Here is a 21,408-nt window from a genome sequence, read left to right on the forward strand (position 1 = left end):
CGGGCTGTGCGCTTCCACGGGGGACTGTCCGGCAGCGGTCCCCGCAGTCACGTGATGCGCGCTGCCCTAAAGCCGCGAGCCTGCCCAGCGCGGCCCCTGGCGCCGGCTCAGGTGCCTCGGTCGGCCTGGCCCCCGAGGCGAGAGCTGAGACTTAAGGGACGCGAGCGGCGGGAGCGCGCAAGGTGCCCGGGACCCCAGGGATGTCCGCGCCCGCGGGTGGGGAGGCAGGCTGGAGGCTGGGGGCTTTGGACCTGGGCTTTATCCCCCAGGACTGGGGAGCTCCAGGGAAGGGTGTGAGAGCTTTAAACCCCCGGATTAGAACACTCAACTGTGGTGGGAGCCGGGACGCAGGCAGGCGAGGCGCGGATGCGTCCAGATGGCCCAGGCTGCCCACCAGGTCGGAGACGTTGACGCCGCGACCTGGGTGCCCGCTGAGCGCGTCTGGGCTCGAATCCGGGCTCCCCTGCCTTCTGGCTAGGCGACCCTGGCCCCCCGCGAGCGTGCGCCCAGCCGGTTAAGTGGGTGCCCCCTCCCAGGGGGGAGTGAGGATTTCATTACATAACGCTCGGCGCTGGCACCTGGCACAGAACAAGCTCAGTAAATTGCCAAAGTGAAAACACTAAAAATAATGCTGGTGCTGGTGACGGTAGGGAAGCCAGCGCCAGCTTCCTGGGCTGGCTCCTCTCCCTGTGGAAGAGTGCAAAATCTCTCCCAAGGTTCCCCAACACGTCCTGCCCTTTGACCTGAAAGCCCCCTCGTAGGAACCCAGCCTAAGAAAATGATGAAATGAAATTATTAAAAGCCAGTCGGGGGCCGACGCTGTGGTATAGTGGCTGAAGCCGCCGCCTGCAGTGTTGGCATCCCACATGGGCGTCGGTTCCAGTCCTGGCTGCTCCACTTCTGATCCAGCTCTCTGCTGTGGCCTGGGAAAGCAGTGGAAGATGGCCCAAGTGTTTGGGCCTCTGCACCCACGTGGGAGACCTGGAGGAGGATCCTGGATCCTGGCTTCCCATCAGCCCAGCTGCAGCCGTTGTGGCCACTTGGGGAGCAAACCAGCAGATGGAAGACTCTCTCTCTCTCTCTCTCTCTCTCTCTCTCTCTGCTTTTGTCTCTCTGTAACTCTGCCTTTCAAAGAAATAAATCTTAAAAAAAAAAAAAAAAAAGGCAGTAGGGAGTTGGCTTGGTGGGCCGGGCCTCCTCTGCCTGCAGCGCTAGCATCCCTTGTGGACACCAGTTTGGTCCTGGCTGCTCCTCTTCCAATCCGGCTCCCTGCTGGTGGCTGGGGTGGTGAGGGCAGCAAGGTTTTGGCCCAGGTGCCTGGCACCCTGCACTCACATCAGGGGCCTGGGGAGGGGGGCTCCTGGCTCCTGGCTTCGGGTTGGCCCAACTCTGGCCATTGGGTCTGTTTGGGGGGTGAGCCAGTAGATGGAGAACTTTCTCTCTCTCTGTCTGTAACTCTGTCTCTCAAATAAATAATCTAAAAAAGAAAAAAAAAGCCATTAGGTTATCTGAAGAAGCATTATTTCTAATAGTTGTCTGGACAATTATTAACTTTAGGAGTGGCACGAAGCCATCAGAAACGATGTTTTCAAAGGATACGGAAGCACTCACGATAGGAGGTGAGTGAACTCGGCTGGGCACAAAACTGCATACACATTATGGTGCCTGTTTGGGAGAGAATAAATTCATGCGTGCAGTGGCCTCGTGGGCGGGTTTGTTTCTATCACGGGAGAGCGTGAGCGGCTTGCTGTCTTGTGAGTGACCTTGCATCGCCTCCCCAGGAGCAGCCCAGGCAGTCAAGGGCAGCACCCGGGGACGCTGTCTGGGGCTAATTGCTTTTAACCAGCCTCGTGCAGGCCAAGTGTCCCCACGGACTTCCCCGGAAGGAAAGACAGGCCCAGGGAGGCCTGAGCCGTCCGAACTCCTCGAAGCCTCTTTCTTGGCCCTGCTCTGAGGTGCATTTACCATGACCCGGATCCTGGGGCTGGCCACCGTGCAGCAGGTGACACAGCTGCCTGAGGTTATTGTTCTTTTTCATCTTTTTCTTGCCAATTCCCAATCACGTTTTTTGTTTTTCCAGGTAAATTACAGACTTTTGCTAGACCCCCCTACCCCTCAATTCCATCAGGGTTTTGCTTGGTGCTGCCTGACCACCCGTGTTTAGGTTGGAGAACAGCCGGCATGTTTGCCCAAGGTCTGTAGTTTAAGAATGAGGTAGAGGGGGCCAGCGCTGTGGCATAGTGGGTAAAGCCCCCGCCTGCAGTGCCGGCATCTCTTATGGGTGCCGGCTCGAGTCCCGGCTGCTCTACTTCTTGGTCCAACTCTCTGTTAGTACACATGGGAAAGTAGTAGAGGATGGCCCAAGTCCTTGAGCCCCTGAACCCACGTGGGAGACCTGGAAGAAGCTCCTGGCTCCTGGCTTCGGATGAGCCCAGCTCCGGCCGCTGCGGCCATCTGGGGAGTGAACCAGCGGATGGAAGGCCCGCTGAGGGAGTGGATGGACGACTCCAGGATGCAGTTTCCTCCCCGTGTCTTTGAGTTAGTGTTCATCCTAGCAGCTCTCGCCTCCTTGACCTCCGTGTCCAGCAAACCCCACCCACACAGCACCCTGGTAAGTGGGCCCCTCCCTCGGACACCCCAGCTCAGAACCCCTGGCAACAGGCTGGGCTCAGCGACAGCTCCAAGTCAGAAAAGAAGCAGAGAAAAATCTGAGACTGTGTTTATCACATGGCCTCGCCAGTGTCTGTCGCCCACCTGTGCCTTTTCCTATAAATAAATGGGTGAGGGAGACGGAAGACAGAAGTGGGGCACAAAAGGGTGGGCACAGCTTTGCTGCTGCCCCTTCCTTCCGGGTGACCCAGGGCGGGTCCCCGGGAAACTCAGGGGCCATTCTGCTGGACAGGACTGCATTGGGGTCTCAGCACCCCCCCATTGCCAAGTGCAGCCATGCCCTCTGCTGCCTCCCAGACTGAAGCAGCCTCCCAGGGCACAGGGACAAGCCCTACATCTTAGGAACCTCTCCATGCCCCGTGGCTTCCTTGAGGTGAGGCATGGACCCTTCCCGAAAGGCCATGACCCAGGAGACTTAGCGGTAGAATGGCTCAGCCCAGGAGCTCTAGAACAAGGCCACTGGCCCATGCAACTGGCATTTATTGAGCGCCTGCTGTATGCACAGCAGAAACACTATCAGAAAGAGCTGGTGTTTTCTGTGCATAGCTTCCCAGAGCCAGCAGAGTTTAGGGCAGACGTGTGGGAGCGCCAAGTGACATCTGGCCCCAGCCACGTCGTGGCTCCATCGCTACTAGGCTTTGTGACCTGGGACACGTCCTAAACTCCCCTGTGCCTCAGTTTCCTCATCTGTCAAGGGGAGTGGATAAAACATCTCCTTTCTGAGCTGTGGGAGATGGTGCAAGTGAACCCTGGCAACCTGGCTGGGGGCACGCACAGAGCATGTTCCCAAGTGCTCCCCAAGTGCCAGCAGCAGCCAGGGCTGGGCCAGGCTGACGCCAGGAGCCAGGAACTCCACCCGGTCTCCCTCATGGGTGGCAGGCGCCCAAGCGCCTTGGCCACCATCATCGGCTGCCTCCAGGTACATAGCGAAGAGCCGGATCGGAAGTGGAGGAGCCTTTATGCAAACCTGCGCTCTGTTACAGGAAGCCGGCGACCCAGTGGCAGCTCAACCTGCCGTGCCACGGTGCCCGCCCCCTCCAGAGCTTTCCGGGGGGGGGGTACGCTCACACAGCAGAGCTTTTCCGAGTTTGATGGGTGCAGGAGTGTCGCGGAGTTCCTGGGTCCTGTTAAGGGCAGGTTGTGATGCCCAGCAGGTCTGGGGCGAGGCCCGAGACCCCATATCTCTGTCCAGCTCCATATGGGGCCCCGGCTGCTGGCTGGGCGTCGCTGACCCAGCAGCTAAGGATATCTAGGATGACCCCTTTTTAGGAAAAAACCAAAATGGAGCAGAACAAATATATCTGGGGGAGAAGCCAGAGACTAAACCCTGAGTTCTATAAATAGCGGTTATCTCCAGGTGGGAGAAGGACTTTTCGGATATTTGCACAGAGTCGTATTTGTACAATAAGGTTCCTTTGGTAATTAGGGGGGAAATTATTGGAACCAATAAAAGGCCGGCCTCGATGGCACCCCTCCAGGCGGACGTGTGTGAACCGACCCCTCCCCAGTAGTGGTGCCGCTCACCCAGGCTCTGCCTGGCCCCCAGAGCACGACAGCAGGGCACGAGCCGCGTGGCTCTGATGCTCTTGACCACCAGGCCCGGGCCACGCCTCTCCACCCATCATGATCCCCGTTCTCCGGGTTACACAGCTGAGGCTCAGACGCAGGGAGGGGCCTGCTGATGACACAGCTCATCCGCGGCCCAGGGCAGGTTTGTAACCCACTTCCTGGTGCTGCCAGGGAGAGGGGCTGCCCCTTCCCTCTGCTGCCTGGAAAATCCCTGGCTGGATGGTCCACGTGGGTCACTCCCTCCCCGGTGGCTTCCATGTTACAGGGGGCTCTCGGGCCTCCCTGGACACAGCTTCCCCGCCCCGCACAGCTTTCGCACACGCCATCGCCATCTGACCGGGCATTTTTATTCGCTCGTCTGGGCATCGCCCCTCTTTTTCCGCTAGAAAAAGCCTGCCGGCCACACATAAGCACTTTGTCCATTTTGCTCACTGCTCTGTCTCTGAGGTCCAGCACAGCTCCCGACTTGCATGCCAGGGGCCCGCACTGCTGCTGCCTACAGCGCCGGCATCCCATACGGGCCCTGGTTCCAGTCCCAGCTGCTCCACTTCTGATCCATCTCCCTGCTAGCGTGCCTGGGAGAGCAGCGAAAGACAGGCCAAGTGCTTGGGCCCCTGCACCCACGTGGAAGAAGCTCCCAGCTCCTGGCTTCGGTCTGGCCCAGCCCTGGCCCTTGCAGCCATTTGGGAAGTGAACCAGGGGATGGAAGATCTCACTGTCTCTTCTCTCTTAACTCTTTGAAAAAATGAATCTTTTTGGAAAAATGCATGCTAAGGATGAATGAGGTCACCAGCTCACAGGCCTCTGCCCTGCCTGCAGGACCCCTGCCCTGTTCACCGTGCAGGGAAATGCCCCCGCGGGCCCGGACCCCCCTGCAGAGTCTCCTCCTGAGAGTTCTCTAAGGAGCCTCGGGCTTTCTTCTTGTAGGAGTGGGGCGGAGGGGCGGGGAGCTGAGGCCTAAAGGCGGGAAGGGGCACGTGGGAGCTTCACTGGCGTCAGAATCCAGAGTGGAGAGCAGCGAGGACGGGGGGTCAGGGGTTGCTCGTGACCTTGGAGGAGGCAGAGGCCTCTCGTGCCTCAGTTTCCCTATCTGTAAGATGGAGTGAGGCAGCCACGGCTAGTATCAGAGACCCTGTCGTTAGGGGTGAGACACTGTCCATGTCCAGAAACATGTTCCGCCGCCCACCCCAGCAAGCCACAGCTAAGGCGCCCCGAAATCCGCAGAGGGAGAAAACTACAACACCCAAAATGCCGCGGACCGCGCCTGCGCAGGGCGGCCCGCCCGCGGCGCCGCGCACGCCCCCTAGCGGCGGACGAGCGCGGCGCTCCGCTCTGATCCCCGAGGGGCGGGGGGCCCGCGGCGCAGGCAGTCGGGGCGCGCGGCTGCAGCGGCGGAGCCGGAGCCGGAGCCGGAGCGGGAGCGGGAGCGGCGGCCGCATCGCAGCCCGCCGGGCCCGCCGCAGCCATGGGCAACCGCGGTATGGAGGACCTCATCCCGCTGGTCAACCGGCTGCAGGACGCCTTCTCCGCCATCGGCCAGAACGCCGACCTCGACCTGCCGCAGATCGCCGTGGTGGGCGGCCAGAGCGCCGGCAAGAGCTCGGTGCTGGAGAATTTCGTGGGCAGGTAGGAGCGGCGCGCCCCCGAGCGCAGACCCCCGCCCCGGGCCCCCCGGGGCCCCGACGGCGCGGCGACTTCGCAGTCGCGGGCGCTGCACCGCGGGGGCGCGCCCCCACCCCAGCCAGAGGGAGGAGGCCCTCACCCCACCGCCAGAGCCCCTGGGGGCGGGCAGCGCCCGAGGCTGGTCTGCAGGCGTCGTCCGGCTGCCGGCCGCGGAATCACGCCCCCTCCTCCGCCCCATCCGTCAGCGCGGCGCTCATCCCGAGACCCCCGCGAAGGGTTGCCCCCACCCCCAGTCTGTGTCCCGAGGGGGCCGCATTACTCAGCGCCTCCCTGCAGCTCTGGGAGTCCCTGGGAGCGGGCAGTGCGCCCTTCCCACCCTAGGACAGTCCCTTATCCCCGAGGGAATGCCTGGGTCGTGGCCGGGGAGCCCCCTCTCCAGCCCCCAGCACCTGGGGGAGGACGTAGCCCGTGGCACCCAGGACCGGCGCGGCCTCCCCTCACACACACACCTCTGCGGCTCCGCCGCCATCCGTGCGCAGCGCGGCTTGGGCGGAGGGGGGGGGAGGCGCGGCTGCAGGACGCGGACGCGGGTGGAGGCAGGAGAAACCAGCCTCTGGGTGGGGGGCGCCTGTCAGTGTCGCTGTCCCCTTGGCCTGGCTGACGGGGCGCGGTGCGGGGAGGAGGCGGCGCGGGGCAGAAATGACTGGACAGCAGCGAGAGCCATTTGCAGACCTAATCCCGCGCGCCTCTGATCCCACGAGGCGCCCCGCCGGCCAGGTGGCGGCGAGCGGCACCCGCAGGGACAGAGGCTGCTGGGTTGCTGGGGGGGGCAGGCAGGGTCGTGACCCCCAGGCTCCCCCTTGAGAAGAGAGAGAGGGTGGCGCTCTCCCAGGCGCGGGAGGGGGCTGGGGAGGCTGGGGGTTGGCGCTGACCGCCCCCACCCCGCGTCACTTCCTCCAATGACCTTCATGGGTAAGGCAGTGTCGACCCGTGGGACGGGGAGGCAGGGGCCCTCCCCACGGAGGGACCGCAGTTTTGTGACTTCCTGGCGGGCAGCCAGGGGCCGCTGTGAAACCTCAGGCGGGTCACTCGCCCTCTCTGAGCCTCCTCTCTAACACCGACAGTCGGATCGGATTGGCTGCTTGCGCGCTGCCCTGCAGTGTCCCGGGAAGCCCAGGGCCAACCCCAGAGGGGCAGAGCCGAGGACTGGACTGGGGGCTGTTGAAGCCGCTGCGGGGGTGCCTTGTGCCCATCTGGTCAGCAGAGGGGGAGGCTGCCTGTCTCTCTGCAGAGCCCCCTCGTGGTCACGTGGCCCCCAGAGCAGCAGAGACCCAGATGGGCCCGGCAAGCAGAGCGAGGACCCGAGGACCCGAGGGGATGCACCCCCTTTGACAGCGTACAAGCCCTATCCCTGTCTGTCATCCGGGGAACACTGGTGGACCCTTCTGTGTGCTGGGTGGTGTGGGGGGGGCACCTGGGGACCCAGCTCCTGTCTCCTGAGCCCCCGCCGGTGCCCCCATAGGGTGCTGAGCCCTTCCCAGGCCCACAGACGCAAGGACACGGAGACCCTTGTCCAGCCAGGTGGGCCGGCGTCTGTCAGATTGCAAAGCCCAGGGATTGCGTCTTGCCCCTGCACGGCCGCAGAGCCACCCCACGCTGGGCCTGGGGACCCTACTCCTTCCGGGGAGTGGCTGTGGGCTCCGAGGGGGGTCGGGGAATGTTCACAGGCCGCCTCCGTGAGCCTGGCCCCGGCCCTCTTAGGGTTCACAGCTGCAGCAGACCGCAGCGTGTTTGCTTGCTGAGGGCCCGAGCAAGGTGGACTCTGCCCCAGGGCTGCCCTCTGCACCCCAGTGCCCTTGGCCTGGACCCCTGCAAGGGATGTGTGGGGGTGGGGTGGGGTGGGGGAGGTCCGGGCCCAGCCCGAAGCGGAAGGAGGAGAGCCTGGGAGACAGGCTCCGGGGTGGGGGGCCCAGGCAGCCCTGCCTGCTCCCGCGTGGACTCCGACCTCTCCACGGAGGGCTGGGTCCCCAGACCCGTGCGCATGGTAACAGCTGCTCTGCCTCCTGGGCCTTTGCCGGAGCCAACCCCCCACGGAGAGGAAGTGGAAAATGCATCAGAGGAAACAGGCTGTGCCGGGCCAGCCCGGGCTCCCGGGGACCCAGGAGGACCCCCCAACACCCATACACGCCATCAGCTTGCAACGGAGGTGGCCCAGCAGCTGTCCAGCACCCTGCTAGGACTTGTCGGGCTCCGGGCTACGTCTTCACCGCACCCCTTGCACACAAGGGCAGACGGAGGCCAGTTCACTCGGACATTGCCCAGCACTCGCGGAGGGTCCACAGTCTGGGCCCCGGGGGATTCTGCGGTGGGAAAGACACAGGCTCCACCCTGCAGGGAGGGACTCAGAAAGCTAAGCAGAGGACGTGGTGGGAGGGGGAGCACAGGGACGCTCCGGCAGCAGGGGCATCCGAGAAGAGCACGACCCCCGGGGTGGGGAGGGGGAGACTCCCAGACCTGGGGCAGGGAGGCATTTGGAACACTAATGGCTGGGGTTTGGTGGGCCAGGGGCAGGGGGGATGAGACAGAGAGGGAGGCAGGGCTGGGTCTGCAAGGCTCCGAGGTCTTGGGCTTCTTCCCTTGCGCTTGGCAAGTGTGCGATTTGGAAAGCAGGGGACTGGGAGGAGCTGCTGCAGCGGTGGGGGGGGGGGGTCTGCAGCAGGGCTGTAGCCCCAGAGAGAGGGAGAGTGGCGGGGTTCAGGACACCCCTGTAGCTTGGGGGAAAGCCCATTGGTGGGGGGATGTGGTCGGTGCGCAAAGAGGAATCCAGGGTTTTGACCCCAGTTCTTGGGTTGGTGTCTTTAACAGAGTTGGGAGAAGTACAGGAGGAACAGATTGGAGGGGGGGGGGAGTTGGGGAAAATCGGGATTTGGTTTTGAACTTGAGGCTGAGTGGCCGGTCAGGGGGCAGTTCAGTGGTTCCAGTCCGGAGCTCAGGGGGCAGGCGGGCTGCAAACGCCGATTTGGAAGGTGTCAGTGTAGAGATGGGATTCAAACCTTCGAGATGAGCCAGTGTAGACGCAGGAGCGCTTGTGGACCTCAAGACGCTCCCATCTGCCCTGCACGGACAGGTGCCTGGGACCCGAGGCCGGAGGGGCCTCCTGCTGTCTCCCCAGCGCCCCTTTCTTGTCCTCCTAAGAGGGGCTCCAGGCTCCAGCCCCGGGCCTCGCTCATGCTGCCCTCTGGGAAGGGCAGGGCCCGTGGGAGGTGACAGGGCAGGGAGGGCTCAGGCAACCCGACTTGCGGGTCCAACGCTCACCCTGCCCCTTCCGAGCTGAGCAGCCTTGGGCGCGTTTCCGAAGCCCTGGCCAGCCTCTATTTCCTTGTCTGTGAAGTGGGGCAGTAATGGCTGTTCCCTCGTGGGCACTCCAGGTCTTGTCTGGCAGAGAGAAGTGCCAGTTGCTTCCTGCTGGGCACAGGTGGGCAGGCCCTTCAGGGTGGTGTGGGCTGGGCACGGGGGGCGCGGTCTCCCCCATCCAGGTTGGCTGGGGGCTGGTGAGCAGACCTTGGCCCTGAGCTCAGGCAGGGTTTTCAGATGTCCCTGATGCCTGCTCGCACCTCCGCCTCCCGCCAGCCCCCGACCCCTCCCCCCCGCATCCTCAGCCCAGCGTGCACTCAGGGCCGGTCTCTGGCCTCTGAGAGCCCCTCTCTGTCGGGCCCCCTCCTCTCTGTGAAATGCTGTATCTTCCCCCAGCCACAGGGATGGAAGAGCACAGTGGCCCGAGACCCCAGAGGAAGGCTGAGTGGGGGGTGTGGCTGGGAGAGGGGCAGAGGCTGGAGGGGCAGAGGCTGGGGAGGCCGCGAGGTGGGGCTCCCTGGGCGCCACAGCCACCCCTGTCTCCCAGACGGCTGCCGCCAGCCACCCTCTGCTCTCGGCTCCACGCTCAGAGCGTGCACCTGCCTCGAGCTACGCACAGGCTGCCTAGGGACCACCCACCTTGGGGCAGGCCCAATGGGAAGGCGCCCATCCCGTGCCCTTCCCGATGGCCTGGAGAAGCTGGGAGTGAAATGGGAGTGAAAGGTGACCCTGGCGGTCGGCATCTGATCCCGGCGCCGGGAGAACTGAGCTACCCAGGCCTCTGATGGGGTCAGGGCGTTGTAACGCCGGGCGGGGGGATGGGTGGGGGGCGGCACCACGGGGCCCGCGGTGGAGGAGGCCAGCCGTGGGCACGGTGTTGTCAGGTGTGGGGCAAGGGCAGATTCGGGGCCATGTGCTGGGAGTCTAAGTATGCCCACTATCGATCAGTCGCTGGATCCCACCTGCTCCCCTCCCACTTGGGCAAGCACACCTTCCCCACAGCCTGGGGGCCTGGCCCGGGGCCAGTGGGGGATGTGGAGTTGCAGGCACAGGCGCCCCCACCCCGTTCCCACTCCAGATGGTGCCACAGGGGCCCTCTGTGCTCACCCGGGACACCCCGGTCCTCCCACCTCGCTCCAGCCACGGCCCCCAGCAGTGGAGTCAGCGGGCAGGCGGGGGACCCCGCAGGTGGGCACCTGAGTGTGGTCCAGGAGGGGTGCACAGACCCCACGGGACACCTTCTCTGGGCCCCTGGGAACCCCACACCCACGGCGGGGCTGGGACCAGAGGACACGCAGACGAACCCCAAAGTGTGAGGGCAGGGTCAGCGCCTCAACTCCCAGGTCTCGGCAGTACGGCTTGGTGTCCTCTTGGAAGTGACTGCCACCCCAGGCCTTCAGACAGGGAAATGACACAGAGAGGGTGGGGAACCTGCCTGAAACCACACAGCGCTCGAACCAGAGGCGCAACAGGAGCTGGTGCCGTCTCCTGCCTCCTGGCCAGACCTCTCCACTGTCCATCCGCCTCCCCTCCCCCCACGCCTCCGTTATCCCCCTCCATCCCCCGACCCCGGGGGTCTCTGCTGCACTCTTGCCCGCTCCCTGAACTGAAGTCTGGCTGAGAGATAAGAAGTCAGCCTCAGTGAGGCAGGCTGGAAGACGCCCCCTCCCGTCTCCTAAGCGCGGCTCCTCAGTGCCCTGGTTAGAGGCCCAGGTCAACCCCCACCCCCTTTGTCCTCCACTCACTCAGTCCCAGGCCCGCGGACCCTGCTGCCTGCCCGTCCAGCTCTCACCTTGCTCTTCCCCGGGGAGGGGCAGCCTCCGCCCTTGGCCCTTCCCCTCCCCCAGGCCTTTCTCCACCCAGCTGGAGCTCTCTGTAGCCCCCACCTGAGCTCGGCTTCAAAGCTTTCTTGGGCCCAGCTCCTGAGTGGGGCCCCTGGGGCTGCTCCCCGACAGGCATCCCTGTCCACCAGGCATCTTGGGGTTCCCAGAAAGAAGGGGCTGTGCCCTCGCTCCCTCTCCTGGGTGCTGTTCTCTCCGCTCACTGCACCCTCGTCTTCCTTCTTCCCTGGCAATGCCTCCTCCAGGAAGCCTTCCCAGATCACTCCTGCCATTGCGGATCACTATGTGAGACTGCCTGTGTTTCCTCCCGGGATGAGCCCCTGTCACCTGCAGCTCTCCTGAGTCCCACACTGCTCTCTGGTCCCTCAGGCCGAGGGGCAGCTGGTCTTAGCACAGAGAAGGAGGCCGCTAGCCAGGGTGGGAGACAAAACCAGCAGGCAATGCACACCCACCTCCCCCTGAGCCCCCAGTTTGAGGGCACACAAAGCACCCAGCACGGGGCGCGCACTCAGGGACTGGACGCCCTCGGCTAGGTCCTGCCACGGCTGGCATCTCAGGGCACCCCCTCGACAGCCCTAGGGGCGAGGGGCTGCTGCCTTGGGTCTTGCGTCATTGACGGGGACACTGAGGCCCAGAGCAGGGGAGTCATCAGGTGACGGAGCCGCTGGGGATCAGCGATATGGACGCAGACTTCGCTCCATCGTGAACGACTTAGGAACCGGCTGGTGGGAGGGCAGCGAGGCTTCCCGGGCGTGGGCGGAGCCCAGTGCGTGTGAGGGCGGCTCAGGCGCACCTGGCTGCGTCTTTTTTTATTTTTTAGGTTGAGTTATTTAATTTTCTTTGAAAGGCAGAGTTACAGAGAGAGAGGGATATCTATCTATCTATCATCTCTCATCTCTCATCTATCTGTCTATCAAGAGGATTCACTCTTTCATCTTCTAATTCACTTCCCAAATGGCCATCACAGCGAGGCCTGGGCCAGGCCAGAGTCAGGACCCAGGAACTCCATCTGGGTCTCCCACATGGGTGGCGGGGTCCCAAGTACGTGGGCGGGTCTTCTGCTGCTTTCTCGGGGACATTAGCAGGGAGCTGGATCAGAAACAGAGCAGCCAGGACTCGAACCGGCACCCATATGGGCTGCAGACACGGCCAGCTGCGGCGAACCCTGCTGTGTGCCCCAACGCCTCCCCCCCCCGAGCCTCAGTTTCTTCCTGGGTTAGAAGGGGACACTGACACCCCGCCCCCCCCCCCCGGCAGGATGGCGCGGGGAAGGCGGCTGCCTGGCCGAGGTCTCATTTACGGGCCCTGAGATCCTCCCGTTGTAAGTTCCCACCCCAGTGGCTTTGACTGTTCGTGGAGTTGTGCAGCCAGCGCCACTACGGAAGTTAGGAATGTTTCCCACCCTGAGAAGAAAGCTCACGACGGGGCCGTGGATGTCCCCAGATGTTGGGATGAGGTTGCTGGTTTTGTTTGTTTTTATAAGATTTATTTATGGGGCCACCACTGTGGCACAGCAGGTTAAAGCCCTGGTCTCAGTGCCAGCATCCCATATGGGTGCCAGTTCGATTCCCGGCCACTCCACTTCCCATCCAGCTCTCTGCTGTGGCCTGGGAAAGCAGTAGAAGATGGCCCAAGTGCTTGGGCTCCTGCACCCGCATGGGAGACCAGAAAGAAGCTCCTGGCTCTTGGCTTTGGATTGGCACAGCTCCGGCCATTGCAGCCATCTGGGGAGTGAACCAACAGATGGAAGACCTCTCTCTCTCTCTGCCCCTGCCTCTCTGTAACACTGCCTTTCAAATAAATAAATAAATCTTTTTTAAAAAAGGCAGGGTTAGAGGGAGAGAGAGAGAGAGAAATCTGCCCACTGGTTCACCCCTCAAACGGCTACAACGGCCGGGGCTGAGCCAGGCTGAAGCCAGGAGACAGGAGCTTCATCTGGGTCTCCCACGCTGGTGCCGGGGCCCAAGCACTTGGGCCGTCTTCCACTGCTTTCCCAGACACATTAGCAGGGAGCTGGATCGGAAGTGGAGCAGCCGGGACTCGAACCAGCGTCCATATGGAATACCTAAAGACTCGGAAGGAAGAAGGGGGGTGGTGGGAGTAGACGGACGGCAGGGCGAGGAGGCAGGAAAGGGCCCGGTGCTCCTTGAAGGGGTGGAGAGAGGAGAGTCCCAGGTCCCAGCCCCACCCCCTGGCCAGCGTGCCCCAGGACCCTGGGCCACTCTTGTTTTTCAGCCTCTGTGCCGTGCGGTTGGAGGTGGGGGAATGGGCAGGGCAAGCTTCAGACCACTGCGGCTGGGAACAGGGCTGTCCTGGAGCTGCTCTGGGCGGGCGCCGCGCTGAGTGCCGAGATGTGGTGGCAGCAGGTCTGGCCCCTGGTCCGTGCTCTTGGCACATCAGGACGTCACGGAAGGCCGGAGCCACCCTGCAACCTTCAAACCTCTGCTTGCAATTCATGAGCTGTGCCGTGGGCCCGCCCAGGGCCTCCTGGGAAGAGGGAACAGAGAGGGCCTGTCGCCTGTGGGCAGCTCCCCTCCTCCCAGCTGTGTTTCTTGGCCCACCACTCCCTCGCCCCGGCCCCTGCACCTCACAGCCCGCCCAGCCCCTGCCATCCACTTCCTGGGGCAAGGTTTGGCTGGAAACCCTGGCCTACCCCTTGCATTATCCAGGCCTGTGCCCGGGGACCCCCTTCCAGCTCCTTCCCTGCCGCATCCTCTGGCCGTGTCCTGCCCGCCTTAGCTCGCTCTACCCAGCATCCTGAGCTCCAGTCATAACGGCTGCCATCTGTTTAGGCATTGACTCGTGCAACCCATTCCACTGATGTGGAGACTGAGGCTCAGAGAGAGTCTGGTCATTTGTCCGGAGCCATGCAGTTCCTTAGTGGTAGCTCTGACGGTCAGTGCGGGGCCTGACACCAGGGCTCAAGACACAGGAGACTTGGAAGAACGGCCACCTCTGGGTCGGTGCCAAACCGAGCACGTGACCTGCTGGCCTCGTTTTCACGAGCAGGGCCTGGGACCCAGGACCCCTGAGCTGACCGCAGTCTCAGGTCCTAGAGGAGGGGTCTCTGCAGCCTTTGGGGTGGCTTCCCGCCAATCAGACAGGAGTGGGCGGCTGGGGGGCGGGTCCTGAGAGATGTTTATTTCTCTTCCCTGTGCTCTGCAGATGGCAAGGCCAGGCCTCCCTGGGAAGCCACCATCTGCTCAGAGTGAGTGGGGGGTGCTGGCAGGCCACCCTCGCCCTCCCACGCTGGGCACAGCACACACCACCGAGGCAGTGGGCCCAACACGCTCTCTCTGGGCGCCTGCTGTGTGCTCCCTGAGCCTAGCCAAGGTCTGGGCAGGAGGTACGGGGTGGGGGGTCAGCCCCGCACCCCCGGAGGGCACCCAGGGGCCCCTTTCACAGAGCACACAGGTGGGACCGTGCGTCCAGGTGAGAACGAGCCGCACACGTCCCTCGCAGCGCTGCCAGCCCTGTGCTGGGCACGGGAACGCGGCCGTGAGCTGGGGGTTCACTGTCTGGACCTGGGGGGACCCATGGGTCCTTCCACTGTCTGTCCAGGTGCGGCTGGGAAGCCGGCCCCGGGTCCCAGTCCCCTCTCGGACCCCTCGCCCGCAGCTCCTTGCCCTCTCTGGGCCTTGGTCCCACACCCTGGATGACACCGGGAGAATGAGACGGTTTCCGTAGGCCTCTCTTCCTCGCTTCCCATCTGACATTTCACGGTCAAGGTCCTGAGATCCAATTGCAGTAGCCAGAGGAGGGAGGGAGGCGGGGGGTTCTGTGGGATTCTGGAATCTCCTTAGGGTGAGGCTGCGGATGGGGTCTCTCCTCGGCGCCCCCTTGACCACTGAGCGCGTCCTGTGCGCCGGGCAGGGGCTCAGCTCTTCTGTGCAAAGCCGCCAGCAGAGCGCTCTGAGGCCCAGGTGCTGAGCGACTTGTCCTTGTGGCTGGGGCAGGGCAGCTGTGGGATTTGAACTCAGGGCCTGTACCCGCCAGCAACTCCTCACTGCTCAGCCAGGGATCCTTAAACTTCAAGAGGAACATGCGAGGCCCTTGGGGGTCCCGATTGCAGTCCAGGTTCTGGACTGACCCTGGCTGGCCCGTGGGGTGTGTGCCTTAGCCAGCTGTCCGCTGAGTCCTGGTGGAGGGCGCAGAGAGCCGGACCGGACCCGGCAGAGGGGGCTCCTCCTCCCACGCCCCCATCCCCGCATGGCCCCAGGAGATCTTGGTCCGAGGAGGGGCCCGCCCTCTAATCTCTGCCGCCATAAGCTGCTTGTCGCTTAAGCAGCCCGGGACAAGCAGCAACTTGGGGCAGGCTAGCCCTGGCCCCTGACCGCCCACCACCCTCTGTGGCTGGGCACTGGGCTGCCCCACCCTCTGTGTGGCCCCCCCAGAGCCCTCCAAGGCGGGTGGGCCCATCTGCTCTGGGGGAGGCCTCTCTTGGAGGTCCATGTCCCTGCGTGGGGGGCTCTCGGTGGGGAGTCCCATCCTTCCCGGCCCCTGCTACGGTTTCTATGGCAACTGAGGTTGCCATTGTATTGCTGAGTGAGGATCTGGTGAGGCAAGAGTGGACCCCAGGCCCCCACGCCCATCCCAGACGTGGGAGGCGTCACTGAGTAAAGGATGGGAGGGATGCAGGCAGGAAGTCCCGCCCCCAGCGAGTCCCCGCCCTCCCCGTGCCCCCGGCCACCTCTGTTTAGCGCCTGCCTCGCTGCGTGGCATTATCTGTTTATTGGTCCGTTCCTCCTTGCACACTCGGAGCTGCTCTGGGTGGGGAGCCTCTGACTCATCATCGCCCGTCCCCAGGGCTCTCAGCACAGGGCCTGGCACAGGCCGGATTGAATTGCGTTCCATAAAAAACCCACGTCTGGCTCCATGGCGTTGCAGGGCGGCGGAGCCAGGCGGGGAAGTTCTCAGCCTCTGGGGTCCGACAGACACTGGGTTCGAATCCCAGCTGTGCGTGTGACCTGGGTGGTGGCTCTGCCTCCCTGCGCCCCTCAGCTGTAAAATGCGCCTGCCCCTGGCGGAGCACCGTTTGAGGGCTGGGAGTTCGTCCGGAACCTACTGAGCAGGTCTTGGGCGCTGAGCTCTGGGCTGGGCGCCGCGATGCCTGCATGGTGGACGGGAGGACACCGGCTCTGCCCTCCTGCAGCTCAGAGCCTGGCAGGAAAAGCACCTGCCTGGCACCCAGGAATGGAGAGGAGTTCCCGCCCGCCCTCCCAGCAGCCTCTGCTCCCCCCAGAGGTGGCCACGGTGAGGGACCCAAGAGCAGCCTTTGAGCCTAGGAGCCCTGGGCCTGTCTGTTGACCCTGGGCCCTCTGCCTCTGACCCTGGGGTGCAGGGAGCCCTGGAAGTGTGATTCAGCCACGGGCTGAAGGCAGGAAGCCTGAGTGTATCCCCCAGCCCCAGCCCCCACGGGCCCCCCCACCCCGGACAAGGTGGCCGCTTGCAGCTCTACGGCTCATTTCCCCTTTCCTGGGGATCCCATGACTGCCGACTCCACTGCCTGGTTCCTGGAGTGGCCTCCACCCTCAGGCTTGTGCCGGCCTGGGGTCGGTGGCTGGAGAGGGTGGGGAGTCGAGAAGCCGTGTGAAGACAGAGAACGGTCAGCCCAGAGGGCCGCTGAGGCCGGCGTCAGCGTGCACAGATGTCTGAGGCCTGGACTTCTGGTCTGGGATGGCCGTGACGGTGGCCTTCAGTCCAGTCCCTCGAACAGCCCTTCGGGCGGCCGGGAGCTTCCCCTGCAGGGCTGACCAGACCTGAGTCCAGGGTGGGCTCTGCAGGATACTGGTGCTGCAGCCTCCGTGTTCCAATCTGAGCAGTGGGGATGCTCATGGCGTCCACCTGCTGGGGCTCCAGTGTGGTGTCGGGGGGTACTGCCCACAGGACGGCTGGCCCACAGCAGGCACTGGGGAAGCCAGCTGGGGCCCGGGGAAGGGGAAGTGAGGCACTGCCCCCTCCCCTCGGCGGAAGGGAGGGGAGGAGGTGCCGCTCTGTTTCCCGGGATGCAGTCTGTTGTCGGTGGACACTTGGCCATGTGGGGCACCCGCTGCCCCAGCTTCTCCAGGGCTGCGTGCCACTTTGTGGGTTGGGGCAGGGACTTCCTGTTAGCCCAAACCAGCACAGGACGTCAGCGACTCATCTGGGGAGTTGCTGGTCTCATCTCTCAGCATAAATCCCGTGACCCAGGGGGCCTTTCCGGGCCGCCATCTCCCTTAGTGGCCAACACCCTTGGGCTAGGATGCGGTGGGGTAGCACTTTGGGGAGGCTTTGGGGTCTCCCAGCGGCAGGAGAAGCACTCGGGGGACAGGGGCAGCCCCCTCAGACCTTGACCTTCCACTCACCTCAACTCCTTGCAGGGACTTCCTGCCCCGAGGATCTGGTATCGTCACCCGACGCCCCTTGGTCCTGCAGCTGGTCAATGCGACCACAGGTACATAGGAGCCCAACTCCACCCAGGGTGAGGTCGCTGAGGGACTGGGCAGCCGCTGCCCCTTGCTGGGCCTGGATTCCCCAGCTGGACTAAGGGAGGCGTGGGCTGGTGTGTTTGGGGGCGTGGGGGAGGGGCCCAGGTGGGAAGCCAGGCTACGACGCCTGCTCCCCTTCCCCTGCCCGCTTTTGGGGTGCAGAATATGCCGAGTTCCTGCACTGCAAGGGGAAGAAATTCACCGACTTCGAGGAGGTGCGCCTGGAGATCGAGGCCGAGACCGACCGGGTCACCGGCACCAACAAGGGCATCTCTCCGGTGCCCATCAACCTCCGCGTCTACTCGCCGCACGGTGAGGCGGCCCCGCCCCTTTGCTGGCGCCCTGTCATCCAGACCTACTCCTGCTGCAGACTCCGCCCCCCAGCGACTTCCCCTCGCCCTCCTGCCCCAAGCTCCACCCTTCACGGCCCCGCCCACCGCTGGCCACGCCTCTGTCGACCCGCCCATCTCCCTAACCCCGCCCCCCTACGACTTCGCGCCTGAGCGGATCCTCTCCAAGCCCGGCCCTGTGCGGCAACTCCGTCCCGCGGCCACGCCCCTCGCCTTGAACCCGCCCTCTTTGCCTCCCCGTCCAGTGCTGAACCTGACCCTGGTGGACCTGCCCGGAATGACCAAGGTGCCGGTGGGGGACCAGCCTCCGGACATCGAGTTCCAGATCCGGGACATGCTCATGCAGTTCGTCACCAAGGAGAACTGCCTCATCCTGGCCGTGTCCCCCGCCAACTCCGACCTGGCCAACTCTGATGCCCTCAAGGTCGCCAAGGAAGTGGACCCGCAGGGTAGGTTCCCACCAGCAGCTGGGGTACGAAGCCCCGGGGTGGCCACTTCCTAGTTCAAGATGGAGAGAGGTGAGGGGGCAGAGTACAATAGTGGTGTGGTCAGTGTGATGCCCTTAAAAATCAATTTGGGGGCCAGTGCTCTGGCACAGCGGGCTAAGCCACTCCCTGCTACACTGGCATCCTATATGGGCGCCGGTTCAAGTCCCGGCTGCTCCACTTCCGATCCAGCTCCCTGCTGATGTGCCTGGGAGAGCAACAGAGGATGCCCCAAGCTCTTGGCCCCTGCACCCACGTGGGAGACTCAGATGAAGCTCCTGGCTCCTGGCTTCAGCCTGGCCCAGCCCTGGTCGTTGTGGAGAGAACCAGGGAGATAGAAGATTTCTCTCCTCTTTCTGTCTCTCCCTCTCTCACTGTAACACTAACTTTCAAATAAATAAATCTTTATTAAAGAAAAACCCATTTTGGCCACTCTAGAGAATGAAAGAGGGGAGAGAGGACAGGCAGGGAGTGGAGCCGGCCAGGGATGAGGGGGGCAGGGAGGGAAGGGGAGGGTCGGGTCTCTGAGGAGGGGTGCAGATGCAGAGAGCCCTCTTGCTGCCCCCCAGGCCAGCGCACCATCGGGGTCATCACCAAGCTGGACCTAATGGACGAGGGCACGGATGCCCGTGACGTGCTGGAGAACAAGCTGCTGCCCCTGCGCAGGGGTGAGTGGCCGCTCCTCTGCCTGCCCCGGCCCCCCCTCCCCGCAAGGCGGGCGGCTGCTGACCCTGAGCCTGCCCCCAGGCTACATCGGGGTGGTGAACCGGAGCCAGAAAGACATTGACGGCAAGAAGGACATCACAGCCGCCTTGGCGGCCGAGCGCAAGTTCTTCCTGTCCCACCCGGCCTACCGCCACCTGGCTGACCGCATGGGCACACCCTACCTGCAGAAGGTCCTCAACCAGGTAGGCGGCCAGGCCACAAAGGGGCCGGGCAGGCTCAGCACCAGGTGTGTTTTGCGGGTGATCAGCCTAGGTTAGCACGCTCCTCCCGCAAGGCCGAGCGCCCCGCCCACAGCCCCTGGCCCTGGAACTCCTGCAGGGTGGCACTGATGAGGGCTTGGTTCCAGGGGCCAGGGCTGGAGTATACTCCGGCAAAGCTGTCGGCTCCCTCTGAAACTGGGGAGGGGGCGCTGGCTGAGGGGCCACGGCCAGCATTCCCAGGGGCTCCTGACCGGGGATGAGGTGTGCGTGGGTGCGAGTCGGCAGGGAGTGCCGCAGACGTAGGTTCCAAGCCCAGCTTTGTTGCTTCTGGTGGGGAGTATTTCAGCACTCTGCCCCTCTCTTTCTGCATCTGTAAAATGGGGCTGATGGTGGCCAGACCCTGTTTCACGGTGTTGCTGTGAAGGCCCGGAGCCAGAACTTGAGAGTTAACTTTAGGGAGACTTTGAAGGCACAAGGGAGCAGCCCAGCCCCCAGCCACTCCTATCCCAGATGTGCAGAAGCTATGATGTCGGCAAAAACTCACGTAGTCTCAGTGCAAACCCAGGGTTCTGGCTTCTATTGAAAAAAAAATTTTAAGGATATATTTATTTACTTGAAAGGCAGAGTTGGGAGAGAAAGAGAGAGAGAGAATAAGCTTCCATCCACTGGTTCACTCCCCAGATGGCCACAACAGCCGGAGCTGGGCTGATCCAAAGCCAGGAGCCAGGAGCTTCTTCTGTGTCCCCCATGTGGGTGCAGGGGCCCAAGCACTTGGGCCATCTTCCGCTGCTTTCCCAGACACATTAGCAGGGAGCTGGATTGGAGGTGGAGCAGTTGGGACTCGAACCTCCGCCCGTATGGCTAAGCCACAGTGCTGGCCCCATTCTATTGAAAACTGAGTTACATGCTCATTAATTCGAATAATAGACCTGTGTGAGCACCTTTGAGCATGAGGCCCTGCCCCGGCAGCCTCAGTGGGCAGGGCCGTGGCTGTCCTCCGTCACTCTCTGGCTCACCAAGTCCTGGCCTGGCTGGCATTCTGTCCCTGCCCAGCCCTGTGAGCCTTAACCTTTCCACCCCCACCCCCAGCAACTGACCAACCACATCCGGGACACGCTGCCGGGGCTTCGGAACAAGCTGCAGAGCCAGCTGCTGTCCATCGAGAAGGAGGTGGAGGAGTACAAAAACTTCCGCCCCGATGACCCAGCGCGCAAGACCAAGGCCCTGCTGCAGTGAGCCCCCCGCCCCCGACTGGGCGTCACCTAGCTGCCCCCACCCCAGCTGCCAGCACCTTCGATCCAGGGCCTCCCGGGCTTCCTCCGTGGGGCTGCTGCACCCCTCAGACCACCCCCTCTCCCCTAGGATGGTCCAGCAGTTTGCGGTGGACTTCGAGAAGCGCATTGAAGGCTCCGGAGACCAGATTGACACCTATGAGCTGTCCGGGGGCGCCCGCATCAACCGAATCTTCCATGAGCGCTTCCCCTTCGAGCTGGTCAAGGTCGGTTGGCAGCCCAGGGCGGGAGAGCTCTGGTGCCTCCAGTGGGTGCCTTTGCCGGCCCCTGGAGGCCCTGGGAGCGGGCTGGGCCCTGTCGCGAGCTCCCGGCAGCAGCAGCAGGCCCTGACCCCGCCTCCGCCCCGCCTTCCTTGCAGATGGAGTTCGATGAGAAGGAGCTGCGGAGGGAGATCAGTTACGCCATCAAGAATATCCATGGCATTAGGCATGTACTGGGCCCGGGGCGGGTGGGGGCCGAGCCTAGCCAGACTAAATGAGGCAGTGGGCCTCCCTCAGGAAGGACCCATGAGCCCTGGGCCCCCATTCCTCGCACCTCAACGCTGCTCCGGCCCCCAGTCTGCGACAGGCTGCAGCTGGGGGAGGCAGTGGGAGGCCTGGGTCCTCCACTCCCTACAACCTGCTGGTCACCTTCGCTGGCCAGGAGCAGGGCCAGGAGGCTGGACCAGGTGGCCTGGGAAGTACCCTCTGGGGCTGGGCCCTGCCCCTTCCCCGGGGTGAGGCAGCTCCCTGAAGCCCCTTCCCCCCCGGGGACTGAGGGAGGGTGGCACCTTATGGTGGGCGGGGCTTCTCGCCTGCTGTAGACCAAACTCCCATTACCCAGAGTTGCCCT

The 21,408-nt window shown here is 63.6% G+C and overlaps 1 protein-coding gene and 1 long non-coding RNA gene across 8 annotated transcripts in view; both read left to right on the plus strand.

Moving 5' to 3' along the window:
• The first annotated feature begins 18 nt into the window (after window positions 1-18).
• Window positions 19-1,495, plus strand: LOC138845331 (uncharacterized). The gene is made up of 2 exons (XR_011382348.1): window positions 19-182; window positions 910-1,495. It is a non-coding gene; the product is annotated as an uncharacterized lncRNA (long non-coding RNA).
• A 4,098-nt stretch (window positions 1,496-5,593) lies between these two features.
• DNM1 (dynamin 1) overlaps window positions 5,594-21,408 on the plus strand; it is a 45,613-nt gene continuing 29,798 nt past the window's right edge. For all 7 annotated transcript variants that reach the window (XM_070057478.1, XM_070057486.1, XM_070057483.1 and 4 more), the window contains exons 1-9: window positions 5,594-5,865; window positions 17,417-17,490; window positions 17,687-17,836; window positions 18,120-18,323; window positions 18,929-19,027; window positions 19,107-19,267; window positions 20,375-20,517; window positions 20,648-20,783; window positions 20,936-21,003. In XM_070057478.1, the coding sequence (XP_069913579.1) occupies window positions 5,705-5,865; window positions 17,417-17,490; window positions 17,687-17,836; window positions 18,120-18,323; window positions 18,929-19,027; window positions 19,107-19,267; window positions 20,375-20,517; window positions 20,648-20,783; window positions 20,936-21,003 (1,196 nt within the window). In that variant the 5' untranslated portion in view covers window positions 5,594-5,704. The remainder of the gene's footprint in view (window positions 5,866-17,416; window positions 17,491-17,686; window positions 17,837-18,119; window positions 18,324-18,928; window positions 19,028-19,106; window positions 19,268-20,374; window positions 20,518-20,647; window positions 20,784-20,935; window positions 21,004-21,408) is intronic.

Source organism: Oryctolagus cuniculus, chromosome 1, assembly GCF_964237555.1.
Source record: "Oryctolagus cuniculus chromosome 1, mOryCun1.1, whole genome shotgun sequence".
Lineage (NCBI taxonomy): Eukaryota > Metazoa > Chordata > Mammalia > Lagomorpha > Leporidae > Oryctolagus > Oryctolagus cuniculus.